Below are 24,786 nucleotides of genomic sequence, written 5' to 3'. Positions count from 1 at the left end.
GTAATAATCTTGTCTCCTGGTCTCCAAAACGACAACACACTCTTTGGAAGTCTAGTGCTGAAGCAGAATAAAGGGGGTTGCTAATGTAGTTTCTGAGTCTTGTTGGCTTAGAAATTTACTCCTTGAGCTACATTGTCCAATAAACAAGGCTACATTGGTCTATCTATGTTACTCTTTAGAGTGAAGATCCATTTTTAGTTGGGAATTTTCATTTGTCAAAAATACCCTTTATCTTAGATACAATAAACATGTAGTTATGCTGTAAAGACTTATTTTTAGTTGAAATAATAATAATAATAATAATAAATAAGCTACCATTTAAGAAAAATCCATCTCAGAAAAAAAAAAAAAAAGATGATTGATCTTGATAGATTACTTATATGCCCACGCACGAATTTTCGTGCATCTCTGAATTTGTTGTGATAATATAAGTGTAATGTATCTTTCTAGCAATCCAATTCAACATCAACACACAAAACATATTGAGATGGACATTCACTTTGTTCGTGAAAAAGTAAAACGTGGTGAAGCACATGTCCTACATCGGCTACATGTCCCGTCTCATTAACAAATTGCTGATATATTCTCTAACGGACTACCGCGGATATTATTTGATGATTTTCGAGACAGTCTCAACGTCTGACGATCATCCGCTTCGACTAGGGGGCGTATTAGAATATATGTAAATATCTTATTGTAGTTAATTACATTTGGTAAATATAATTGTATTAATGGGTAGCAAATATTAAGTTGATAGGATTGCAACTATCATGGAAGTCAAAGATAGTGATTGATTAACCATGATTTTAGCCTTGTAATAATCTTGTAACGGTTTGTAACTCATGTATAAATATGTACACTCATCATGGAAAAGGCAATGAAGTGGAATTACCTTCTGTCAATAAATAAAATAAAGAATGGGCAACAGGCTCAAGCAAACCTAGTGGATGGTAGTTGAGTTTGTATTGTTGATAAGGACCCATGTGTTTCTCTTTAGTTGGTAGAGAATTGAGTGATTAGTTACTCACTCATATATTCTTAATTACTAATTAGTTAGATAAGTATGAAATTTGGAACACATTATGGAATCTTAATTCATTTTTTATAGAATGCATGAATTTTGGAACAAATAATGGAATCTCATATCATTCTTAATTAGAATGCATGAAATTTGGAACAAATAATTGAATCTTATATTATTTTTTAATTAGAACTTAGAAAGCAATTTAACGATTTTGTTTTTTTTTTTTTTTTTGGTACTACTTTTTGTTGTTCCATGACATTTTTCATAAAAGTCATTTTTTTGGCCAATCATGAGTTATTGAGTTACTGATTCTAAAAAGTAATGTGGACATGTGGTCATATTCTCTTCACTTAAGTTTGCACTCAATGCCAATTAAATTGATTTAGCTTTAACTACCTTTAAAAAAATTAGTTACTGTTATTGGTTAGAAATTCAAAATTGTATAATTTGGATTGGACAAATGTGTCAAAGGTTTCCTAGTTAATTAACAAATTCTCCCTAGCTTGCATCCAAAATTAAAGCACTCTCTAAAATAAAAGAGTATTTTTTTTTTGGTGTTCTACCTGGTTCACCCTTTGGGTTAATCCGGATTCGGGGACCAGTTTTGGGTGGTTAGGTTTCAGTCTCCTCCCAATTGTTGTTGTTGGGGATCGAACACAGGTCCTCCCTACCAAATGTAGTCTCAATCACCACTATACCAACAGCCAATTGGTCAATCAAAGAGTAATGTTATATATAGCCTTCAGAGCTAAGAATAAGCATTTAATATATTTTTTTTATTTAGTATTAATTTAGAAATTTATGACAAAATCACGCACAAATCGATATAATTAATGTTATACTTTTCTTTATTTTTATCATTTTTAACATTTTCCTTATTGAAAATATACATTTAACCATCAATATCTCTTATTACCTATGGAGTATTAAAAAATACATAAGAACTTAATGATCTAAAACTTCATAACAAAAATGACATCTCACCATGACTATATATTTTTGTATACCCCATTATTTAGAATTTTAGTTCAAAACTAAAGGGTTAAAATAGATATAGACAATATAGTATGAGACAAAGGGAGTATAAATATTTTACTCGAGTTATTCTAAACTATAGGTCATGTTTGACCAATTGATATAATTCAATCCGGTTCTTTTCTAGTTGGAGTCATGCACTTGGGACGATTCAATTTTTTTAAATCATGTGTTATTTTATCTTATTTGTACACACTACACATTAAATGGAGTATAAATCATGTGTACGTTTTATTTTATCTTATTTGTACACACTAGTACACTACACATCAGATCTTTATCTGAGCTTATCTAAACTAGCTTGGATCTATCTAAATTAACTAATCCTTATTTGAACTTATTTTAATAGTAAATTTAGCTTAAGTAACCCTTATTAGAGTTGTCAATTTGATTGTTCAATTTAGGTTTGGGGTGAGGCAATGTCGGCCAAGTCTGACTCGGGTCAAGTCTTGTCAACTTGTTCGACTTTTCTATGTTGGTGGATCATGTCGGGTAATGTTATGTCATATTAGGTCATGCAACCTTATGATCTTAGACGGAATTCGAATCAAATAAAATTTAGGTCTTTTCAATTATGCAATTTGAGTTTGGGTCAACTCGGTTTAGGTTTTAGACGGTTTTTGAGTTGATTCATTTTCATGTAAGATTTAGTAAAGATCGGGTCATTATCTTGTTATTGTGTTTTATTACAATCTTGTTATTGAGTCTTATTATAATGTACACCAATGGTAAGGAAAGATATTTGTATGGGATGATATCTGGGTATGACCGATATCTTGTAAAGGCACGTGACTAAACTTTGAACAATTGTGAGAAGGCGCCGATATGAGCCAGAAAGCAGACATATCGGCTTGTCGGAATTCGGCACGTGGCAACAGAAGCTCGACACTTGGCACAGGAGGTTTTGCATGGATGAGAGCCACCTGTCAAGGTGGATCATTATAAATAGTAGGTAAGACCTCATTAATAAGGGCATGAATTACTCTCTCTCTCTCTACCTTCTCTCTCTTACTTATCTTCTTCTCTTAAACATTTTCTGACTTTGTCATCGGAGTGGTTATCCCCGGACCACCCCGGGGTTAGCTAACTTCTTCTCATTATGTAGGTTCTCAGCTTGTCGATAGGAGTATCAGGATCTCGGGTCCGAGTTCTTGGGGGAATCAGATTCAGACAGAAACAATTTGGCGCTAGAAGGAGGGGCATTGATCACTTCTATCGCCTAAGAACCTCACACAAAATATATATATAACAACGATAATCATGGCCGGAAACAATGAAATACCAGTAGAACAACCTCAGGTGGAAATAGTGGATGAAACCCATGCCTTAGAGGAAAACCAGTTTCACATGCCGATAACCTCCCCCGCAGGTGGAGGGGAGGCAGAAGATCCTATGGCGGCATTCACGCCAGATGAATTGGAAACGGCAGCAAGGGTGATGAGTGCAATGAGTAGGAAGAGAAAGGAGGCTGAGGCGGCACAGGCTGAAAGGGGGGCCGATCAAGCCGATAGAGGAGCACCGCACCGTAACCAGGAGGAGCAACACAATCAGTTGATGGACTCGCCGTGAAGATCCCGACATGAATCGCCGATAAGATCGCACACAATGTCACGGCGGGTTGAACAATCCTCAAGTCGCACCGTGAGTACCAGAACCCAGCAGCAGAGAAGTTCGCAGGTAGATGGGCAGGCAGTGCGAACAGTGGTACAGTTAAGGGCGTCCCCGTTTGCCCAGCATATTTTGGACCAGCCAATGGAAAAGGTGAAAATGCCGACTTGTAGGTATGATGGAAGAGGGGATCCGGCAAGATTCATAACGTCCTATGAGGGCACATGATGCTGTATACCAACTCGGATGCAGTGGTGTAAGGTCTTTCCGACTACTTTGATTGGGGCTACAGCCGATTGGTTTAACAACCTTGAAGTTGGGTCAGTAGATAGTTTTGAAAGATTGACTGAGATGTTTGTGGGTCAGTATGTCAACAACAGTGTGAGGCAGAGAACCTCTGGAGAATTGATGGCCGTGGAGCAGAAACCAGATGAATCCTTGAGGGATTACATTAGGCGATTTAACAATGAGGCAAACACCATCCCAAAACTGCAACAAGAAATAGCTGTGATGGCTTTAATGAATGGCTTGGTTGATTCTGATTTCAAACGGTACCTTACGAGGAAAAATTTGCCAACATTAGCAGCGGCGTTTAGCAAAGCTTATGATTACATAAAGAGTAAAGAATTAATGAAGGCAGGTAGTAGACATGTCGTTGCCGGAAAGGGGCAAAGTCAGTATGAAGGGACATCGTCCGGAGGAAGTAGGCCGAGAGCTCCTGCCCCGGGAAGGGGAGGAGGAAGCCGGCAAGATTCCAGACCGACAAGGCTGCCAATGAGATATAGCACCTACACTCCACTGAATACACCAAGGGCAGCAATCTACTCAGTGAATCAGAACAGAGAGGATTGGTCAAAGTCGATTCCCATGAAGGCAAGGCCAAGGGATGTGAAGAAGTATTGTATGTTCCATAGGGATGTAGGGCATTATACGGAGGAGTGTACGCAATTGAAGGACAACATTGAGGAATTGATCAGAAAAGGGCATTTAACACAGTACCTGTTGAATGCAGGCAGGAATCAGCAACCGGCACAAGCAGTTAAGAGGCAATGGATAGAGGCAAGGCCTGAAAGGGCGCAAGGAGGAATAGTCCGACAAGAGGATCCAGGAATACCACCGTTATCTACTGGAAGGGTAGATGTGATAACGGGGGGACCAATTCATGGAGGGACAATTAGTGGGGCAAAGAAGCATTTGGCTGAGCACCGTCATCTAGTTTGTGCTTTGGATGTAGACAACCGTCCTCGGCCAGCGTCAATACCCCAGGTAGTGTTCACGGAAGAAGATGCACGGGGTTTAGTGTTCCCGCATGATGATCCGTTAGTCCTAATAACCAAGATAAATGGGGCTGACATCAAAAGAGTGCTGGTAGATGGAGGTAGTTCAGCAAATGTGTTGTTTATGCAAGCTTTCAATGAGATGAATATAGGAAGGCAATACCTGAAACCGGTATCATATCCTGTAATCGGGTTTAATGGATCGACTGTAAGGCCAGAAGGGAGTATTGTGTTACCGGTAAGGCTGAATGATGGGCCACAGGCAAGAGATGTGATGGCAGAGTTTCTGGTGGTGGATGTTAAGTCGGCTTACAACGCAATTATCGGCAGACCGATAATACATGATATGTAGGCCGTTGTATCAACTTACCATCTGGCAATAGCTTATGTGTCGAATTTAGGAGCTGTAGAGAAGGTGTATGGGGGTCAGGTTATGTCAAAAGCCTGCTATGTGACAGCTTTGAAGAATCCGGTTGGTAGTGCTACGATACCATGTAATCCGATAAGGGAAGGTGAGCCGACAGTTCAGGATTTAACCATGAAAAACTTTGATGCAAGGCCTGAGGAAACACCAAGGCCATTACCGGGGGGAGAAACTGTCCAAATTGAATTGCAACCAGGTGACCCGAGTAGAACACTGAAGGTTGGGGCTGATATGGATGTAGATACAAGGTGTAATCTGATAAGCTTGTTGCGTGAGAACGCAGATGTCTTTGCATTCTCAGCAAGTGAGATGCCGGGAATACATCCAGAGGTGATGGAGCATAAGTTGAATGTTGACAGAAAATTCAGACCGATAAGGCAAAAGAAACGCAATTTCTCAACTGAGAAAATAGAAGCAATTCAGGATGAGGTAAATAAGCTCTTAGCGGCAGGGTTCATTGAGCCTTGCACATATCCAGAGTGGTTGGCGAATGTAGTAATGGTGAGAAAGCCGACAGGGAAGTGGCGAACGTGTGTGGATTTTACAGATTTAAATAAAGCTTTCCCTAAGGATTGCTACCCATTACCCCGGATAGACAGGCTAGTAGACTCAACCTCTGGTCATGCTATGCTTAGTTTTCTGGATGCGTTTTCAGGATATCATCAGGTCAGCATGCATAAGGCTGACAGGAATAAAACGACTTTTATAACAGATGTCGGTGTATATTGTTATAAGCCAATGCCGTTTGGGTTGAAAAATGCAGGGGCAACCTATCAGAAGTTGGTGGACAAGATATTTGAGAAGCAGAAAGGTCGGAATGTTGAGGTGTATGTGGACGATACGATAGTGAAGAGTAAAGAAAAAGGGGACCATATAGCGGATCTGAGGGAAACATTTGAGACGTTAAGGAAGTATCACATGAACCTAAATCCGGAGAAATGTGTGTTTGGGGTCAGATCAGGGAAGTTTTTGGGCTTTATGGTCAGTGAACGGGGAATAGATGCAAATCCAGATAAGGTGAATGCGGTACTTCAAATGAAACAACCAAAAACCATTCGTGATATACAGAGACTGACCGGCAGGATGGCAGGATTAACCAGATTTATCAGCAAGTCAGCTGATAAGGCACTCCCGTTCTTCATGATATTAAGAAAGAATAAGGCATTCGAGTGGGGAAAGGAACAAAGTGATGCCCTGGAAGTAGTAAGGAATCATCTTAGATCTCTTCCCACAATTGCCCGGCCCGAGAAGGGAGAAGTGTTGCAATTATATATCTCAGCATCGCCAAAAACGGTGGCAGCCGTTTTGTTAGTGGAAAGGAAGAAGCGACAGCAGCCGATATACTTTGTCAGTCATGTATTGAATGCGGCAGAACGCAGATATCTAGTGATAGAGAAAATGGCGTTAGCAGTAGTAGTGGCAGCCAGGAAGTTGAGGCCTTACTTCGATGCACATTCAATAGAGGTGCTAACCAATCACCCCTTAGAGAAATCACTGCATAAAATGGATACATCCGGTAGATTACTGGCATGGGCAGTTGAGTTGTCGGAGTATGAAATAAGCTACAAGCCTAGAACATCAATTAAGGCTCAAGCATTATCGGATTTCATTGTTGAAACCACATACACCGATGAGGAGGAAGAATTGGGAACATGGCAGGTATCAGTTGATGGATCAGCTACAGCAACGGGGGCACGGGCTGGAATTGTGATAACGGCTCCAGACGGGAAAATGTTTGAATATGCCATGAAGTACAAGTTCAAGGCAACCAATAATGAAGCCGAATATGAAGCTGCAGTAGCTAGGATGCAGCTGTCAATAGCAGCAGAGGCAAAACGGCTAGTTTTAACAACTGACTCTCAGCTGGTATCAAGTCAATTCAGTGGCGAGTATGAAACTCGAGAGCCGGCAATGGTGAAGTATTTGGAGAAAATGAAACAGTTAGCAGCATAATTGCAATACTTTGAGATAAAACTGGTTCCGAGATTGAAAAATGCTCAAGCGGATGCGCTGGCAAGATTGGCAAGTTCAAGTTTTAACGACTTGGAAAGGACGGTCATGGTGGAGGTTTTAAAGCAGAGAAGCATAGATGAGATGTCGGCAGAAGTTTTGTGTGTTGATTTTGGGGACCAGTGGTATGATAAAATACTAGCATACCTCGTCCATGGTGTGGGGCCGACGGATAAGGGGGAGTTGAAAAGACTAAGGAAAGATAGCGTGTGGTTTGTCATATACCAAGGTCAGTTATACAAAAGGGGATTTTCACTGCCGTTACAAAGGTGTATAACGGATTTTGAATCAGCAAGGTTATTAGAAGAATTGCATGAAGGTAGCTGTGGTAATCATCTCGGAGCAAGAGCCCTGTCCAGAGAGGCAATGAGAAGGGGATACTACTGGCCGACAATGAATGCAGATGCAATAGCTTATGTTAAAAAATGTGAGAAGTGTCAAAAGTTTGCCCCAGTTATCAACTTGCCCCCTAACGACCTGACTCCGATATTAAGTCCAATCCCTTTTGCCCAATGGGGAATGGATATAGTAGGCCCATTCCCATCGACCACGGGTGGAAGAAAATTTCTGATAGTGGGGATTGACTACTTCACAAAATGGATTGAGGCAGAACCGGTAGCGAAGATAACGGCATCAGAGGTGAAGAAGTTTATATGGAAAAGCATCTTCACAAGATTTGGGTTGCCGATGGCGATGGTTTTTGATCATGGAACCCAATTTGACTGTAAGCCAGTCAAATATCTCTTAACGATGTACAAGGTGAAATTTGCTTATGCAGCAGTATGCCATCCACAGTCTAACGGCCAGGCAGAAGCAGCAAATAAGCAAATAATAACGACAATTAAAAAGAAGATCGAAGATGCAAAGGGTTTATGGGCAGATTTGATACCAGAGATATTGTGGGCAAACAGGACAACAATTAGAGAGGCCACAGGTGAATCACCATATACTTTAGTTTTTGGAACAGAAGCTGTGATACCAGCAGAGGTTGGGTTGCCGACATTTAGAGTTCAGCATTACTGTGAAGACCAAAATGATTTACTTCTACGACAACAGTTAGACTTCTTGCCAGAGCTCAGAGAAAAAGCAGCAGTTAAGTCAGCTGCATTTAAGGAAAGAATGTCGAGGGCCTACAACAGAAGAGTATCTCATCGACCGTTAACTGTGGGAGATCTAGTACTGCGAAGAACAGCGGCAACCGGTAAGGGAAATGAAGATGGAAAGCTGACTGCAAGTTGGGAAGGACCTTATCGGATTAGAGATATTGTCATCCAAGGATCGTTTTATCTGGAAACTTTGGATGGGACACCCTTAAAAAATGTATGGAACTCAGCTTTATTGAAAAAATACTACGTTTAATGTACAATTTCCATGTGAAACTGATATCAAAAAGGACATCAGCAATGAATGAAGAAGTATTCAAACAACATGTGTTGGAATAGGCATCCTCCGGACAGCTCAAAACCGCTTCCGTGAAGTTAATAGATATACAACCTGATTAGTTGTATACGTTAACTCACGAGGTTGCTGGTTCAAAATATAATACCGGCCAAATCAATTCGAGTATACACCGATATGAGGCGTAGCTCAGAAAGTGATCGCCGAGAGGGTACGTAACTGGTTGAAACAACAAAGCAGTAGGTGGCCGATGTTATAATCTGGACCAGCAACGAATGTTTACTGCTCAGTCTACATAGCTCTAACACGAACTATGTACACTTGGGGGGGGGGGGGTAAGGAATGATATGATATCTATAATGCATTGGTAATTTTTTTTAAAAAAAAATAATAATTTTTAATTCGTCGGGTAATGATATGATATCTTCATAAGCTGACGATTGTTGAAAGTTGTCGGATATCAGACAAGCCATCGGGTAAATCCTTATTTTTTGCAAACGGTCTTTTGCATATTGTTAATTACAAGGCAAAATAGTTATGATAACATTGTTAGAATAAGCAAATTAGAAAGTGATAAGCAAAGATAACACAGTTACGATAAGGGATGTTAAAATTTGCAGACAGTTAACAAACAACGAAAATAAAAATAAGTTTACATGACAGGTAAAGTTGACAATCGACAGGCATCACCACAAAAAAGGGGAATATGCCGATAAAACAGCATTGTCAAAATAAATGTTAACACATACAAAAGGCAATAAAAGAGAGTTACAGCTGATAAGGCCCAATAACACAAGACCCACAAGAAGATGTCGGTGATGACTGCCCGTCCCTTCAAGCTTGTGCATTCTCAGGCACTGGGGAGTTTAAAATGCTGGGATCCTCAGGGCCGTCATCAGCACTGGGCACCAAATTGTACAAGTCCTCTTCAGAGAATTGCTGTGTTTCGAAGCCGGAAGGGATTTTGTGAGCTTCCTTGTTGAAAGCTTTTTCAACTTTTGCCCAATCTTCCTTCTTCCAACCGGCAGCATGAGCCACACATCTCTGAGCAGCAGTCCAACCTCCATCGAAACGATCTTGGAGCTTGGAGCAGAACTCGTTTGAAGCTAAATAACGGCCCACGGCTCTCTAACGAATACCAGGCTTATCAGCTTCCATTTGTTTAACCTTCTCCTCAAGGTTTTCTATTTTAGCTCTGGCATCGCCGAGATCCTTCTCAACTGAAGGAAGGCGCTCAATGGCCTTATCTTTTTCAGCAATTTGAGTCTTCAGACTCTGCACTTCCAATTCCAAGCCAGCAACCTTCTCAGCCTTAATCTTCAATTCCGACATCTCCTTGTCGTCTCTTTCTTTTATTTTCTTTAAGTCATCCAAGGCCCTCTCAGCATTATTGATGATTTCTTGCATAGCGTTCTGACTGGAGGAGGCTTGATGGTGCTTCTCTTGATAATAACGGTACATCTCCACAAGCTCCGTACCAGACATGACGGCCTGCGAACAGGAAGATATTTACAAATAAGGATAAACAAAAACTAGGAAATAAACAATAAAAATGCGTAAACCGCATAACGATATGCAAAAAAGAAAACAGACCAGTTAAGGTCAATAGCAAAATAAGTATACCTTCATTATGTTGTGCATATGAGCAGCGGCGAGGGGGCCGATTGGACCAGCAGGTCTGTCCATTGGAAGAGTAAGGTTACTCAGAAGCCGGTAACCAAGGGTCCCACCCTGCATTGGATCGTCGATAATCATTGATTCATTCCGACCGACATCCATGTTGGGCTGCCAGCGGTCCCCAGAATGGCCAGCAGGAACAGCGAAGCCTCTTAGGACTTCATCCGGAAACCTGCCGGAAACTCTTTCTATCCACTGATTGGACCGGTAGGTTAAAGCCGGTATGCTTGAATCAGATTCAACAGTGGTAGGGGCGACTGTGGTGGTTGGTTGAGGTTGACGAGGAGACTCAGCAGTAGTGAGATCCTCGATTTCGATCCCTTGAATAACCTTCTTAACGATGGCTTCAGGGCTTTTCGTTGTTTTGGTGGGAGGAGACTTCTCGGTCTCCGGTTTGTCCTTCTTCTTCTCACCTCGCCCTTCAACTTGCCTGGGGCTCGAAATCACCACACCACCACCACGCCGATTGGCGAGGGATGTCAGCTTTCTCTTCTTGGCGTTGTCGTCAGCCATTAACTCAGCTCTCCTCTTAGCACTAACAGCAGGTGCACGGCCGCAAATTGAGGCTAAGGTGTCGTAAGAAGCTGTAGCTTTGGAGCAACGCCTGAGAACCCTCTTTCCGTCTGCTGATAGGCCCAACAACTTGTTGTCCAACTTGTCAGTACCTAAAAACAAAGGACAAGAAAAACAATAATAAGCTACGAGTAAACAACATCAGAAATAAGATGAAAAATAAAAACTTAGTGAGATAAGTAATACCGTGTTGGTCACTCCAACAGAGACCGACACGGGATAACGGTGCGTTGCCCAGAATGTAACTCACATTCGGCACCCACACCGCAGGAACTAGACGAACCTTGCCGTCACCCTCATCAAATTCAGAGATGTCAAAGTGATTGACAGCCCTTTCTTCATGTTTACCGAGATCTCTCTCGGGGATCGAGTCGAAATGAGGATGAGGCCTGAAAAAAGTTCTCCTCAAAGGAAAGTCCTCTGGGACCGACATAAAGAAAAACCTATCCTTCCAACCCTTGCAGCTGGATAGCTTAGGATGAACGGTGTACTTACGGGGTTGAGTGTATAACGACCACCACCCATCCGACTGACCATCCCTCTTCAGGGTAATTAACCGTCTAAATGCGTTAAGGGTTAGAGGGAAATTCCGATATAGCATGACCCAGACCGTAGCAATAACGGCGCGAATAGTTTGAGGAGTTAACTGAACCAGACAAACATTCCAAGCCTTTAAAATTTTAGCAACGAAGGGATGTAGAGGAAAACGGAGGCCAAAATCAAAATGCTTCATATAAACGGTCACAGAACCAACCGGGCAATCCAACACTGAAGCCCCAGACGAAGGAAGAGATAACTCATATCCATCAGGTAGGTTAAAGAACCTTTTTGCGCGACGGCAATAATCTCTTTCAATTGCCGTTTTCCTAAAAGCATCACTTATTTTTGCCTTCGCCACTTTCCCATTGTTAGCAAGAACAATAGGTTGTCGGAACTCAGCCCTATCTGTCTCGGAGTTATAACCCTCATCCAGATTTTCTTCCTGGATAACTTCTGCAGTCATCTCCTAAAACCGAATTAACGGCTGATTCATGAACGGGAGATGACGGACCTTCTTGGGTATTTACAGGAATCTCATCTCCTTGTTCCTCTTCGGAAGAACTCACGACTTGTCCTTGACCAGGCCTTTTACTGGATTCAGCCGCCTTTGCGGCTTCGGCAGCCCTAGCGGCTTCAGCAGCCTTAGCGGCTTTAGCAGCCTCAGCGGCTTCACGGGCAGTAGCTCGAGGCTGATAACTGGTACTCTTTACCCTTGGCATTGTGTTTATACCTATATTGCCAATGTTAGTGCCGTATTGATTAAAATACCGCCTCCCGGCAAAGCTGCGTAAGTGATAACGAACACTAACAGGCTCAACGTCAAGAATTTCGGTATCGGCAGGGATATCAGGGTTAGTAGGGTAATAAGCACGTTCACGATGAGCAATGGTCCTATGTAACATAAAAGCGCGTTTTTCTTCTTCAGAAGATAACGTCTCAAATGGGTAATCTATATTATCAAAAAGGGAGGATGGATTACCCTGATTACTACCGGTTTCTTTGCCTAGGGATTGTCTAATTAAACGACGCCTAGCAGTACTAAGGTTAGGAAAGTTCTCTTCAACACTATCTTCAGACATTTAATTAAAAATAAGAAAATAAAAACAACATGCAAAATCAGAGGTTAGGGTACGACAATACCTTCGACGGAAATCGTTGATTTGGTGTCTTTAAGTGATAAGAAACGACGAAGAAGAAAAGCACGCCTGAAGTACTGAAGTGCACAGACTGAAAACAAAGAAGAAAAGAAAGGTAGGAACTTTGGTCGAGAAAATTAGCTCTGGGAGAAAACTTAGAAAAAATGGGAAATAAGAAGAAATGGCATAATTTTGATCTAAAAGGGGAAACTGAATGGCCAGTTGAAGTGAAAGGCGGTTCAGAGATCCGACGGATCTCAATCGACAGCCAATTTCAAAAAGCAGCGGCGGGATTTATGACACGTGTATGATTTTCCCGCTCCAAAAAAAAAGGAAAAAAAAAAGAAAGAAAAACGGTTACGTTACCATAACGTGCATTTTATACAAAGTAGACCTTGTCTGCTGTCGCACACAAGGTCACTTAGGGAGGAAAACGGAGTTTTTCGCTCCCAGGTATTCTGTAACAAGTAGACCTTGTCTGCTGTCGGCACACAAGGTCACTTAGGGGGGAAAACGGAGTTTTTCGCTCCCAGGTATTTTGTAAAAAGTAGACCTTGTCTGCTGTCGGCACACAAGGTCACTTAGGGGGGAAAACGGAGTTTTTCGCTCCCAGGTATTTTGTAACAAATAGACCTTGTCTGCTGTCGGCACACAAGGTCACTTAGGGGGGAAAACGGAGTATTTCGCTCTCATATATTCTGTAACAAGTAGACCTTGTGTGCTGTCGGCACACAAGGTCACTTGGGGGGAAAACGGAGTCATTCGCTCCCAGGTATTTTGTAACAAGTAGACCTTGTCTGCTGTCGGCACACAAGGTCACTTGGGGGGAAAACGGAGTCACTAGAATTTAACAAAGTAATGCATCGAGGAGGTATGAAACGAGGAGGTATAAAAAGTATATAAATTTAAAAGCTAATACCAAAGATAATGCGAATGGATACAATATGGGATTATAAAACTATACAAAAGTTATCCTGAAAGTTACAACAAAAAAAAATTATTTAATAATAATAAATTAAAATAAATCTTCTCAGCAAAAGAATATAGAGCTTAAAAATAGAGGCAAATCTTCTACGTACAAAATGCGAGTCTCTGAGGTGTCCTCAAGCTTCGTCCGATGCAGTGTTTGAGTATAAGCCAAGCGGGTATAACGAACTGCAGCAACGGCAAGGTCAGCAATAAAGTTTTGTTAATGCACAGTGCTTGACAGAGTACAAGAAACGTTATCACATGAAACTTCCAACATAAGGTAAAATTTGAAAAATGAGAAGTAGAACCCAAAATTTGTCTAGCTAGGTTAAGTTTATTGGCTACATTAACTGAGAACGATGATGTATGATCATGCGTTCTCACTTGGGGGGCTAATTGTATGGGATGATATCTGGGTATGACCGATATCTTGTAAAGGCACGTGACTAAACTTTGAACAATTGTGAGAAGGCGCCGATATGAGCCAGAAAGCAGACATATCGGCTTGTCGGAATTCGGCACGTGGCAACAGAAGCTCGACACTTGGCACAGGAGGCTTTGCATGGATGAGAGCCACCTGTCAAGGTGGATCATTATAAATAGTAGGTAAGACCTCATTAATAAGGGCATGAATTACTCTCTCTCTCTCTCTCTACCTTCTCTCTCTTACTTATCTTCTTCTCTTAAACATTTTCTGACTTTGTCATCGGAGTGGTTATCCCCGGACCACCCCGGGGTTAGCTAACTTCTTCTCATTGTGTAGGTTCTCAGCTTGCCGATAGGAGTATCAGGATCTCAGGTCCGAGTTCTTGGGGGAATAAGATTCAGACAGAAACAATATTACATTATGTAATTGATTGTAAGATTCGTATAACTATATATGTCATAAGATCCATGGGTTTGACACAAACGGTATCGTGTGTGACATTAATTCCACATACTATACTATATTACATAAAGAATGACATATCTATCTATCCATCTATACTTATATATTAAAAGACGTTTTTAAGAACGTTGATGTGTCACGTAGTCTCTTATTATTGAGCTACGTCACTTTTCAAACATCTCACGACGCCACATCATCACTCAAACAATCTTAGCCATTGTGCCATGTCACCCAAGAAACCAATATTAGTTCGTATAAAAACATAAGAATAAGAAGATTCGTATGCTTAACCTTTTATAACAAAGATGACTATTTAACCATCTAAGTCAATTATCAACTATGTCATTATTATGTAAAAAAAAAATTATATAAATGCAAACCACAAATTTCAATTAAAAAAAAATACTCAAAGAATAACTCAATTTTGGTTTGACAACGAAAATTTCAGTTTTGAAAAGCAATTAATAAAATTTATTAATTGTATGTCTACAACAGTAGCAACCTGCTGGGCAACGCCCAGACTACTCACTAGCTTTTAATAGAAAGGAGGGTGTAACTGTATAAGGTCAAGGTTGTTAAAGCTAAGTTGAATTTGAGTTGAGTTGAACATGGGTCGTGTCATTGAAAAGTCGATTGAGACGATTTCAAGTCAAGTTAGTAGTAAGTTAGGTTGAATTTAATTGGGACAGGTTGGTAACAACTCAGGTAGAATTTGGATTTCAACGAGTTAAATTGGGTTTGCATCATTCTCGAGTTCGGATTGGGTTCGATTTAGATCAATAATTTGTGAGTCATATTTGAGCAGGTCAACTCTAGGTTGGGTCATGTTAAGGCTCAGTTCTTAATAATCCAGGTTACATCGGGTCGAGCTGATTGGGTTATATCATTGGGTTCATATAAGTCGAATCATGATTGGGTTCAACTATTTAGGTCGGTTGCTTTTGACAACTCTTTCCCCTACCAAGTACCAACCCTTATTAGCACTTAATTCTTTGAACTTATCTTATAGGAGCTTATTGGAAATATTAATCCTTATTTTATCTTAACTTAAAACTAAATAAGTAAAAATAAGGTAAATATAAGAGGGCCTTAGTTTAATTTTACTATTCCATTTAAATGTAAAATCATTTTAATTGTGTCAAATCACGATTTAAGTAAAAATGAATATGAGTGTATTATTTTTCGAACAAATTATACTCCTGTATCCCCATTTATTTACACCGTATAAGTCATAAAACTCTCGCAATAAGTGAGCTCATAGTGCAATTAAAAAGGGACTGAGGGATTATGGGGTAATTTCATTTTTCCAAAGTAGACATAATAAGATTTTGCCAAAATTTGAAATGTCAAAGACAAAAGTTTCAACTTTAATATCATGGCCTCCAAGGCTTTAATCCTTTCAATTTCGCTTTTCATAACGGCATCTCTTCACCACATGCATTTGGGACACTTGTATTATTTCTAGTATAAAAATACAACAAGGAAGACACTTCTTTTGTCTTCTATATATCTCAACCTTTAGTATGTGCGACCCACCCCTAATGTTTACAATAAGTCAATAAGTCATGCACACTTTTGTTAGCACACGTCTTTTTTCTTGGAAATTACTTTTTCTTTTTTTTTTTTTGGAATGGAAATTATTCATTACAAATACTTCTTGAAATAGAATAAAGTTGAGAGTTTTTGACAAATTTTCTCGCAAAATGTGTGTTATTAATACTCCTACTTATCATTTCTTAATTTTTAATTTTTTAAAGCTTCTTATACATATCTATTATCATTTTTCATTAAATAATTTAGGGACGGTTTGCCTAGAGTTTTAGATGATATGTTATTTGATCATCTTTCATACTTCGTAAAAAAAAAAAAAAAAAAAAAAAAAAAAGAAAAAGTAATAGTAAAAACATGTTAATATAGATAATTTCTTACAGTCACATAAATAATAGTAAAAACATGTTAATATATATAATTTCTTACAGTCACATAAACAATTTTGTACCCCGTACTTTGTTTTTCCTTTCTCTCGCACCTTTTTATCTACTACAATAAAAATTGTGCACTACTCTTATGGTGCAATATTAAACGAACAAAAGAAGTAAATAATTTAAACTTTATATGCAATTACTCTGGACCTTATAATTTATTATTTCTTATTTGGTACCACTACCTTATACTTGTAAAAAATCCCTATCTTTTAAAAAATATGAGAAAACACTTATTAATACTATGAGGACATTTATTTCCTTAAAATGTATGTTTTACCTATACCCAGGCCCTACTGATATAATGTTAATTGACTCTAATCTTTTCCTTGTGTGATTTAATGATTTAACACTTATGAATAATGTTTTGATAATTATATCATCTCAAATGTTTATTTACTTATATTGCCTTTATTATTAACTTTAATTGCCTTTTTTAAAAACTTTTTAAAAAAGTGTGCGTACATCTATATCCCTACCTTTTAAAAAATATGAAAAAACAATTATGAAGAGTATGAGGACAATTATATTCTTAAAATGTTTGTTTACGTATATGCCCATATTGATATGATGTTAATTGTCTCTAAGATTTTCCTTGTGTGATTCAATAATTAAACTCTTGAATAATATTGGGAAAATTAAGTCCCCTAAAATGTTTATTTACTTACTTGTCTTCAATAATGTTAAATGCCTTTTTTAAAAACTCTTAAAAATAGTGTGCGAACATCTATATCCTTTATAAAAAATTTGTTTATATATTTTTCCTCATTATATTGCCAACAACTGAGAGAGCTCTTCGGAAATGGCTAGCTATGGCGCTCGCGTTAGTCACCCTAGTTTCATCAAAATTTCCATTAATCGACCCATATCTAACAATTTGTAACCTAATTAAACTTCACTGCACTCATTTTATCACATTAGGACTCAATTTAAACAGCTCAATAATAAATTTTGATAGTATAAACCATAAATCAAAGCTAAATTTTAAAAAATAATTGATTTCAAATTTAAGTATGATTTTCCCCAATTTAAAACCCCAATGTACATTTTGTTTTCGGATTTTTTTGGAGATCTATCGAAAAACTATACAATCATAGATGCAACACAACCCTCGAACCTACTTTAAAACAACGTACATTCTGGTAATATTGCTTGGAGAGCGAAAGTAGGGTGAAGTGAGAACTCTTGCGCACTTTGCCTTGAATGTTGTAATGAATGTAACTTGTCCCATCAATAAATAATGATTGGAGTATTAATAACGTTTCGGAGTGTATGCTCCTAGGGTTTTGTGACCTAAAAACGTGCACAATGGTTGATTGCCTTTCTGAGTGACATGTGTTTCGGTGTGCTATGTTATACGAGGTTGTTTCGAAATTGTGAGCTTTTGAGAATTCATCATCGGTGTCTCTGTAACACCCCCAATTTACGAATTAATAATAAACAAGAATTAAAGGAAATTAAACAACCTTTAAGTAAAATTTGCAAAAGCATCTACCTAAATCGGAGGTATAACTGCCACACTTGACAACTTGTCAAGTGTAAGGCTTATACAATCCCAATTATTACAACTCAATAAATTAGGTGAGCTATTTATACAACTTTACAAACTTGTTATAACAAACAAATCAAAACATTTGAGCTCTTTTAGTTACGATCGATTGATTAACCTACTTAAATGATCCTGACTACTCATCATTAAGGACAAATTCCAAAAACAGATCCTCGCAAGGCCACCATAAGAAAAAGACATGACCGCAAACACAAATAGCACAACAAAACAACACACAAGCGTCAGCAAAAGCTGAATAATCACCACATATCAAAATACTGAGAATAATGAAATAATTAACATTACTAAGCATCTAAGCTAACTCAATGTAGTTCAAAACTATATTACACATGCATTGTACTCTGAAAATAACCTTTGCTAAACCTAACCTAAAATAATAAAACAAACATGCACTCAATTAACTCATCTATCCCATTAGTGTGCCACGCTCTTTGTTTTATACCTAGCCTTGGACATGGGTAATTCGAATTAATAAACCAACAAGTATAAAAACTTGAATACTCTCAATAACCAGAAAACCACCTTGAATAACCATGACCAACATACGAGCCAAATCCCACTGTAGGGGGCCATGGAAAAAATAAAGATTGTACCTCATTCTTAACTGATGATCATTATCTCCTTACCAACATGCCAAGAACTTAACTCCGAGCCTCATACCAAAAACAAAATAATAATTCTCAACCTTTTGATCTCATAATTTAAAATAACCATCCACAAACTAATAAATATTATCTTAATAAGGAAAATTTGCCAGAAAAAACCTTTTAAAGCATTCTTTGTTAAAAAAAAACCCCACGATGACTATTTTTGTAAAATGAAACCTGGGACCTCTTTTCCGGCATTGACTATCAATTTCTGGCGTTGACCCTTTTGTTTTCCTACTTGCTGCCAATTATTTGTATATTTGCCAACTAGTAACAAAAAACAAAAAAAAAAAAAAAAAAAATCGAACATATTCAACAAAAGTCCAACAATTCAACAATTCTACTCAACAAATTCAGGAATTCATTAAAGTTTCTGGGTGTTCTTTAAGCATCAAAGTTCAAATTCAACAACAACATGCAATAATTAGGTAATTTAGGTTATTTTTTTATCGATTAAATTTGTTGAACCCTAAAAAAATTTACGCATTTCATGCAATTCAACACTAAATTGAACACCTTACCTGGGTTTGTAGTTCACTCTATAGTTAGAAAACCTCGAATTTTGTCCCAACGACCCCTTTATTCCTCCTTTAGCCATTGACAACAGTGAAGGAGTGAGTTTTGCTTTCCTGTAAAAAAAAATCCCCAATTTTTATACTAATTCCAGTAAAAAATTGTTGATTATAAACTTACCTTACTTAATGAGCCAAATTACGTGCAGCAGAGGAGAGAGAGAGAGAGAGAGAAACCCAAATTGATTTGACAGCTTAGCAGAGCATTCATGGAGGTATGACAGAGAAAATAAAGGGGAAAAAAGTTTGGAGGGAAAATTAAGAGGAGAAAGTAAGTGAGAGTGCAAATATACAAATAATTGGCAGCAAGTAGGAAAACAAAAGGGTCAACGCCAGAAATTGATAGTCAATGCCGGAAAAGAGGTCTCAGGTTTCATTATACAAAAAAAAAGTCATCGTGGGGTTTTTTTTTAACAAAGAATGCTTTAAAAGGTTTTTTCTTGCAAAATGAGCCATTTAAAAGGTTTCTTCTGACAAATTTTCCTCTTAATAATGACACTATGTTCCCAAATAATATAACATGATGGACTCAATTCATAAAATATCTCAACTCTAATAGGGCAATCGAACTAATACCCAAAATTGATCAACTCAGAACCCAAAAATTATAATATTAGTAACTCTAAAACCTCAACAACAATACTCCCTAGAGCAACAACACTAAAAACCTAACATAATAACACAATCAATCATATACAATAATAGTAACAAGACAATTAAATCTGATCAAATTATATAATTATATAATGGGAAATTCTCAACGGTAACCCCTAACTTTTGCTACGCACCAATGGTGACCCCTCTTTTTTTTTTATTATACAAAATGACCTTAGTTAAAAATTTCATCTCACTCATAATCTTATTTCATTAAATATTAACTATGTTTAGATTTATATTTTTTTTTAAAAAAAAAAATCAAAAAATTAACTCAACCACCAAAAACTAGCAACCACCTGCCAGCCACCATCTCCCTTTCCGGCGACTACCCCAGATTCTTCCGACCGCCGGCGACGCTACCCAGGTTCCCCGACCGCCGGTGACGCCGCTCCAGCTTCACCTCAACCACCGCCAATTGAGATTCCCAAATCCCCACCCGCAACCCTCCCTCTGTCTTCTCTTTCTCACCGTCACAACCCCTAGACCACCAAATTCTTCTCTTGCTTAATTCTCAGGCCAGGTTTCCTAGCAGAAATTCGACGAGGTCGGCAAATTTGCGTTCACATAAGGTAATTTCTTTCACCTTCGTCCCCTTTTTCTTCGGATTTTAGAGATCTAGGTTTAAAACCCTTTGGCCGCAACTCGTACCTTGCCGGAGAACTTTTAAAATGGCTGGTGGTAGATGAAATAGGAAGAAAGCGAAGAGTAGTACACCTTCGCAATTCATCCCTCGCCTTTGGATCTAGGCGGAGGAAATGGTGGAGGCAATGGTTCGACGGTTTGGTGGGAGGTCGGCGTTTTAGATGAGGGCCGAGGTTCGATGGCTCTGGTGACGGTGGAGCTACGTTTGGTGGGGATGAGGGTGGGGGTGGTGGCTAGGTTGGTGGTTTTTCTTTTTCTTTTTATTTTTTTTCAAGCTAACCATAGTTAGTTTTTTTTAACTAAATAACACTCATTAATATCATAAGTGAGTTAAATTTCATAATTAAGGTCATTTTGTATAATAAAAAAAAAGGGAGGTTACCATTGGTGCGTAGCAAAAGTTGGGGGTTACCGTTGAGAATTTCCCTTATATAATTAATCATACGAATAGCAAATCATACAATAATTATATAAAACAATTATACAAACAACTCCAAAATAGATTGTGTGATTTATTACCTTCTGATCGAGACCCTGCATTAACACAAATAGTGTACTCGCATAAGACAAGTATGATTGTTGTAAAATAAGATCTATATATGGTGGGAGATTAATATATGTTAGAGCTCCTTTTTGATAATGATGATTTATTTGCCGCATGACAATCAAGTGCTAGGGAAATAATCAAAGATGTTGTACATAAGGGATTGAGAGGTTGAATTTGATTTTTGAGGCTTGTACAAGAAATATGTCATAGTTCTTCACGCACAGTGGCGTAGGATTGCATGTATAAGATTACGGATAAACTACAAAATAAAATTAAGGTTACAAAATAAAAAGTTAGGGTTTAATGAATATATACATGTGTATAGGTGCTTAAAAAAAAAAAAATTATCCTACTAATAAAATAGGTTTAAATATATAAAAATTGTAAAATAATATTTTAATAAATAATTAAATAAACCGATATTATAATCTATTCTCCTTAAAACAAGTTTCGTCCCCGAAACTTAAAATAGAAAAATTTTAGGTATTACAATCTCCTTATGTCATGCTTTGAGTGGTCACTTAAGGTTGAGCTGGTCGACACGTCTCAACGTGGGATTGGGCCAATCGTTGTCTTCATATTAATCCCCATCGCTTGGTTAATTTACCCTAAATCAGCTTTAAAACCAATAACTCCCTCAACAAATTTACTTTTCATCAAATCTTAAGGAATTGAAATTTTTTAATGAAATACATGAATCATTTACTATTTTAATTTGGCTAATTTACACAGGATTTTATGGGGGCGTATTATAAGGTTGTAAACTTTGGGCTTAATTAATAAAACTCGAAGATGTATAGGTATGGTACTTCCTCCGTTCTATGTATTGCAACCAGGGGTGTTAAATCGGTTTTATGGTTCAGTTTTGGGTTCGATTTATCGGTTTGTAACGGGTCGGTTTATAACGGGTTGGAATCATTATCGGGTCAGTTCGGGTCAGTTTTAAATAATTTTGGGTCGGTTTGGTTTGGTATTTTTATTATAGTTTCTTTTCGGGTCGGGTTGGAATTGGTTAGTGTCATAATTGGTTCGGGTTGAACTCAGCTCAGTCGGTTTAAAAACAGGTTTTGTCAGTTTAAGGCGGGTTTTGGGTCAAAGCATATCTGGTCCTAATCGGGTCGGGTTGTAATCAGTTCAAGTCATAATCTGTTCAAGTTGAACTCGGTCGTTTTGAAAACAGGTTTTGTCAGTTTATAATTAGCCTGGTTTCGGGTGAAAATAGATCAAATCCTAATTGGGTTGGGCTGTAATCGTTTTGGATTATAATCGATTCAGATAAAACTCGATCGATTTTAAAACGAGTTTGGTTCAAAACAAATTGAGTAAAATCGGTTCATGTCATAAATATAAAGACATAAACAAGTTACATTGATTAAGTAATGAATTAGAACGAGTCGAGTTGTAAACTTGTAATTGGTCGGGTCATAAACACGTTATAATAATAATTATCACTTTATTAGTTGTATACTTAAATTTATATTTTGGTTTAACTAGCAAGTTACTAATAAATAGTAATTACTTAGTTATAATTTCTTTATTACAAGTAGTTTATAAATTATAATACGACTATTAATTATTAAGCTATAATTTTCATTGGTCGCTCAATTAAAACACAGATCGCAATCCAAACCCCTCAACAAAATACTCTCACAATCGTTGATTAAACCTATCTTTGATCCAATGCCTCTCATTCACCTCCCCAAAATCACTAAAACCTAATCAAAATCGGCCAAGCCAAATTCAAACCCTAAAGTCTTCATATCTCATTCCTTACACTCACTTGTACCGCTTTAGGCAAAACACTTTCTCTCTCACAATTTTATCTCATAACGGGTTACGAACTTACGGGTTATAAATGGTTCGGTCATAACCAGTTACAGGTTGTAAATAGTTTGATAATAACTGATTACGGGTTATAAATGGTTCGATCCTAACCAGTTACGGGTTGTAAACAAATTTGGTTTATCGAGTTTAAACAGTTTCGGTTTACAATGGGTCGGGTTGCTATCGGGTTCAAAAGTACTTCGGTTCGGGTTGTTCTCAGTTTCGGGTTGTATCGATTCAACTTGATAATGGGTACGATTCAATAACAGTTCTCAAACATTTGGATCGGTTCAGTTTCAAGTTTTAAAAAATCGAATTGAGTCGATTTAAGGTTTTAAAATAACAAGTTCTTAGCGGTTCTGTTCCTTTTCGAAACAGTTCGAAACGGTTCGGATTCACCAGTTCGGGTCAGTTTTTGACAGCCACAATTGCAACAATTACCACAAATATTGAAATATTTTCCAATTTAAACATGTTTATACCCTTTTTATTTTTTGGTATTTAGAGAGCCGCAATGGGCGGGTGATGAGAATCAATCCCAAGATCGATTAAAATTGGGAGGGGAGCTCTAACTACTTGCGATATACCTCACTCTCAATTTTACACCCATTGAAATATAAGACAATCCAAATAAGATCTCATGAGTCAATATTTTTTCGTAGCTATAAATCACATTCGTTAGTCGAAGTGTAGTTTAGATAAACTGCAAAAGTCAAAGTGTGGCAACAAAAAAAAGAGAGGAATTATAATTTTATTAAAACTTTTGTTTATACTTTTCAATTCTTTTTTTTTTTTGGTTGTTGTGTAATTTCAGAGAGCCACAAAGGCAGATGATGGAAATCAATTTCAGGATCCCATGAAACCAAGAAGGAAGCTCTAACCAACTGACCTATCTTCTTTTCAATATTAAACTAGTGAGTAGCTCAGGGCGTTGCCCCGGGTTGCTACTGTTGTAGACGTGCAATCGATAAATTTTTTTAAAGGCTTTTTAAATTTGTAATTGTCATTGTCAAACTAAAATTGAGTATTTTTTTATTATATATTTTTTTAATAGAACCTTGTGGTTTGCACTTATATGGTATTTTTTTTTACTTATTATTAACACACTTGATAAATGGCTTAGATGGTAAAATAGTTACTCTTATTATAAGAGGTTGAGGGTTCGATCCTCCTTATCCTTACATTTTTTATATGGAGTAATATTAGTTGCTTGGGTGATGTGGCATTATTTGAGTGATGATGTGGCATCATGAGAAATTTGGAAGATGACTTGGCGCAACAAAAAAGGGAATACATGGCACATCAACGTTCTTAGGAACGCCTGAAGATTCAATGGTACTATATAAGCTTTCAGTGGAACAATCAACACGTGGTCTCCCATCACGTGATACAATCCGACCAAAAAATAGGTGGAGTCCACCTACATACCTCTTTCTTCCTATCTCTCTCCTCTTTTCTCTCTTTACCATGTGTTTTTGAAATATTTTAATCAATGTTCAAATACATAACATTCTTCCATTTCTACTTCCTCCCTTTTAATATATAGTATAAATTAATGCTTTAATTTAAAGGTAAATTATTGAAATCATTATATATGTGCTACTTAGACGAATATTAGACAAAATCACAAGTTATTAGTACCAAGATAGAAACAAAGTAATCGTTGGCAAAATTAAAAGTATTGTAGCAAGTGTTTAGTGGGAAAAAAAATTGGTTTACGGGGACCTATCTCCATGAGAGAAAAGGGTATACTGTGATTTATGAGAAGGGTAAGGTTAAAAAAAA

At 37.8% G+C, this 24,786-nt stretch overlaps 1 protein-coding gene across 1 annotated transcript; it reads left to right on the top strand.

Annotated features, from left to right (window-relative positions):
- The first annotated feature begins 3,664 nt into the window (after positions 1-3,664).
- Positions 3,665-7,321, top strand: LOC145565211 (uncharacterized). Its single transcript, XM_081625283.1, has 5 exons — positions 3,665-3,820; positions 3,920-5,206; positions 5,297-5,869; positions 6,035-6,394; positions 7,028-7,321. Exons 1-5 carry the CDS (start codon positions 3,665-3,667, stop codon positions 7,319-7,321), a joined length of 2,670 nt encoding a protein of 889 aa, XP_081481409.1.
- Positions 7,322-24,786: the final 17,465 nt, after the last annotated feature.

Source organism: Chenopodium album, chromosome 10 (genome assembly GCF_948465745.1).
Source record: "Chenopodium album chromosome 10, dcCheAlbu1.1, whole genome shotgun sequence".
NCBI lineage: Eukaryota > Viridiplantae > Streptophyta > Magnoliopsida > Caryophyllales > Amaranthaceae > Chenopodium > Chenopodium album.
Note: the sequence above shows the minus strand (reverse complement) of the source record. Positions and strands in the feature narration are given on the sequence as shown.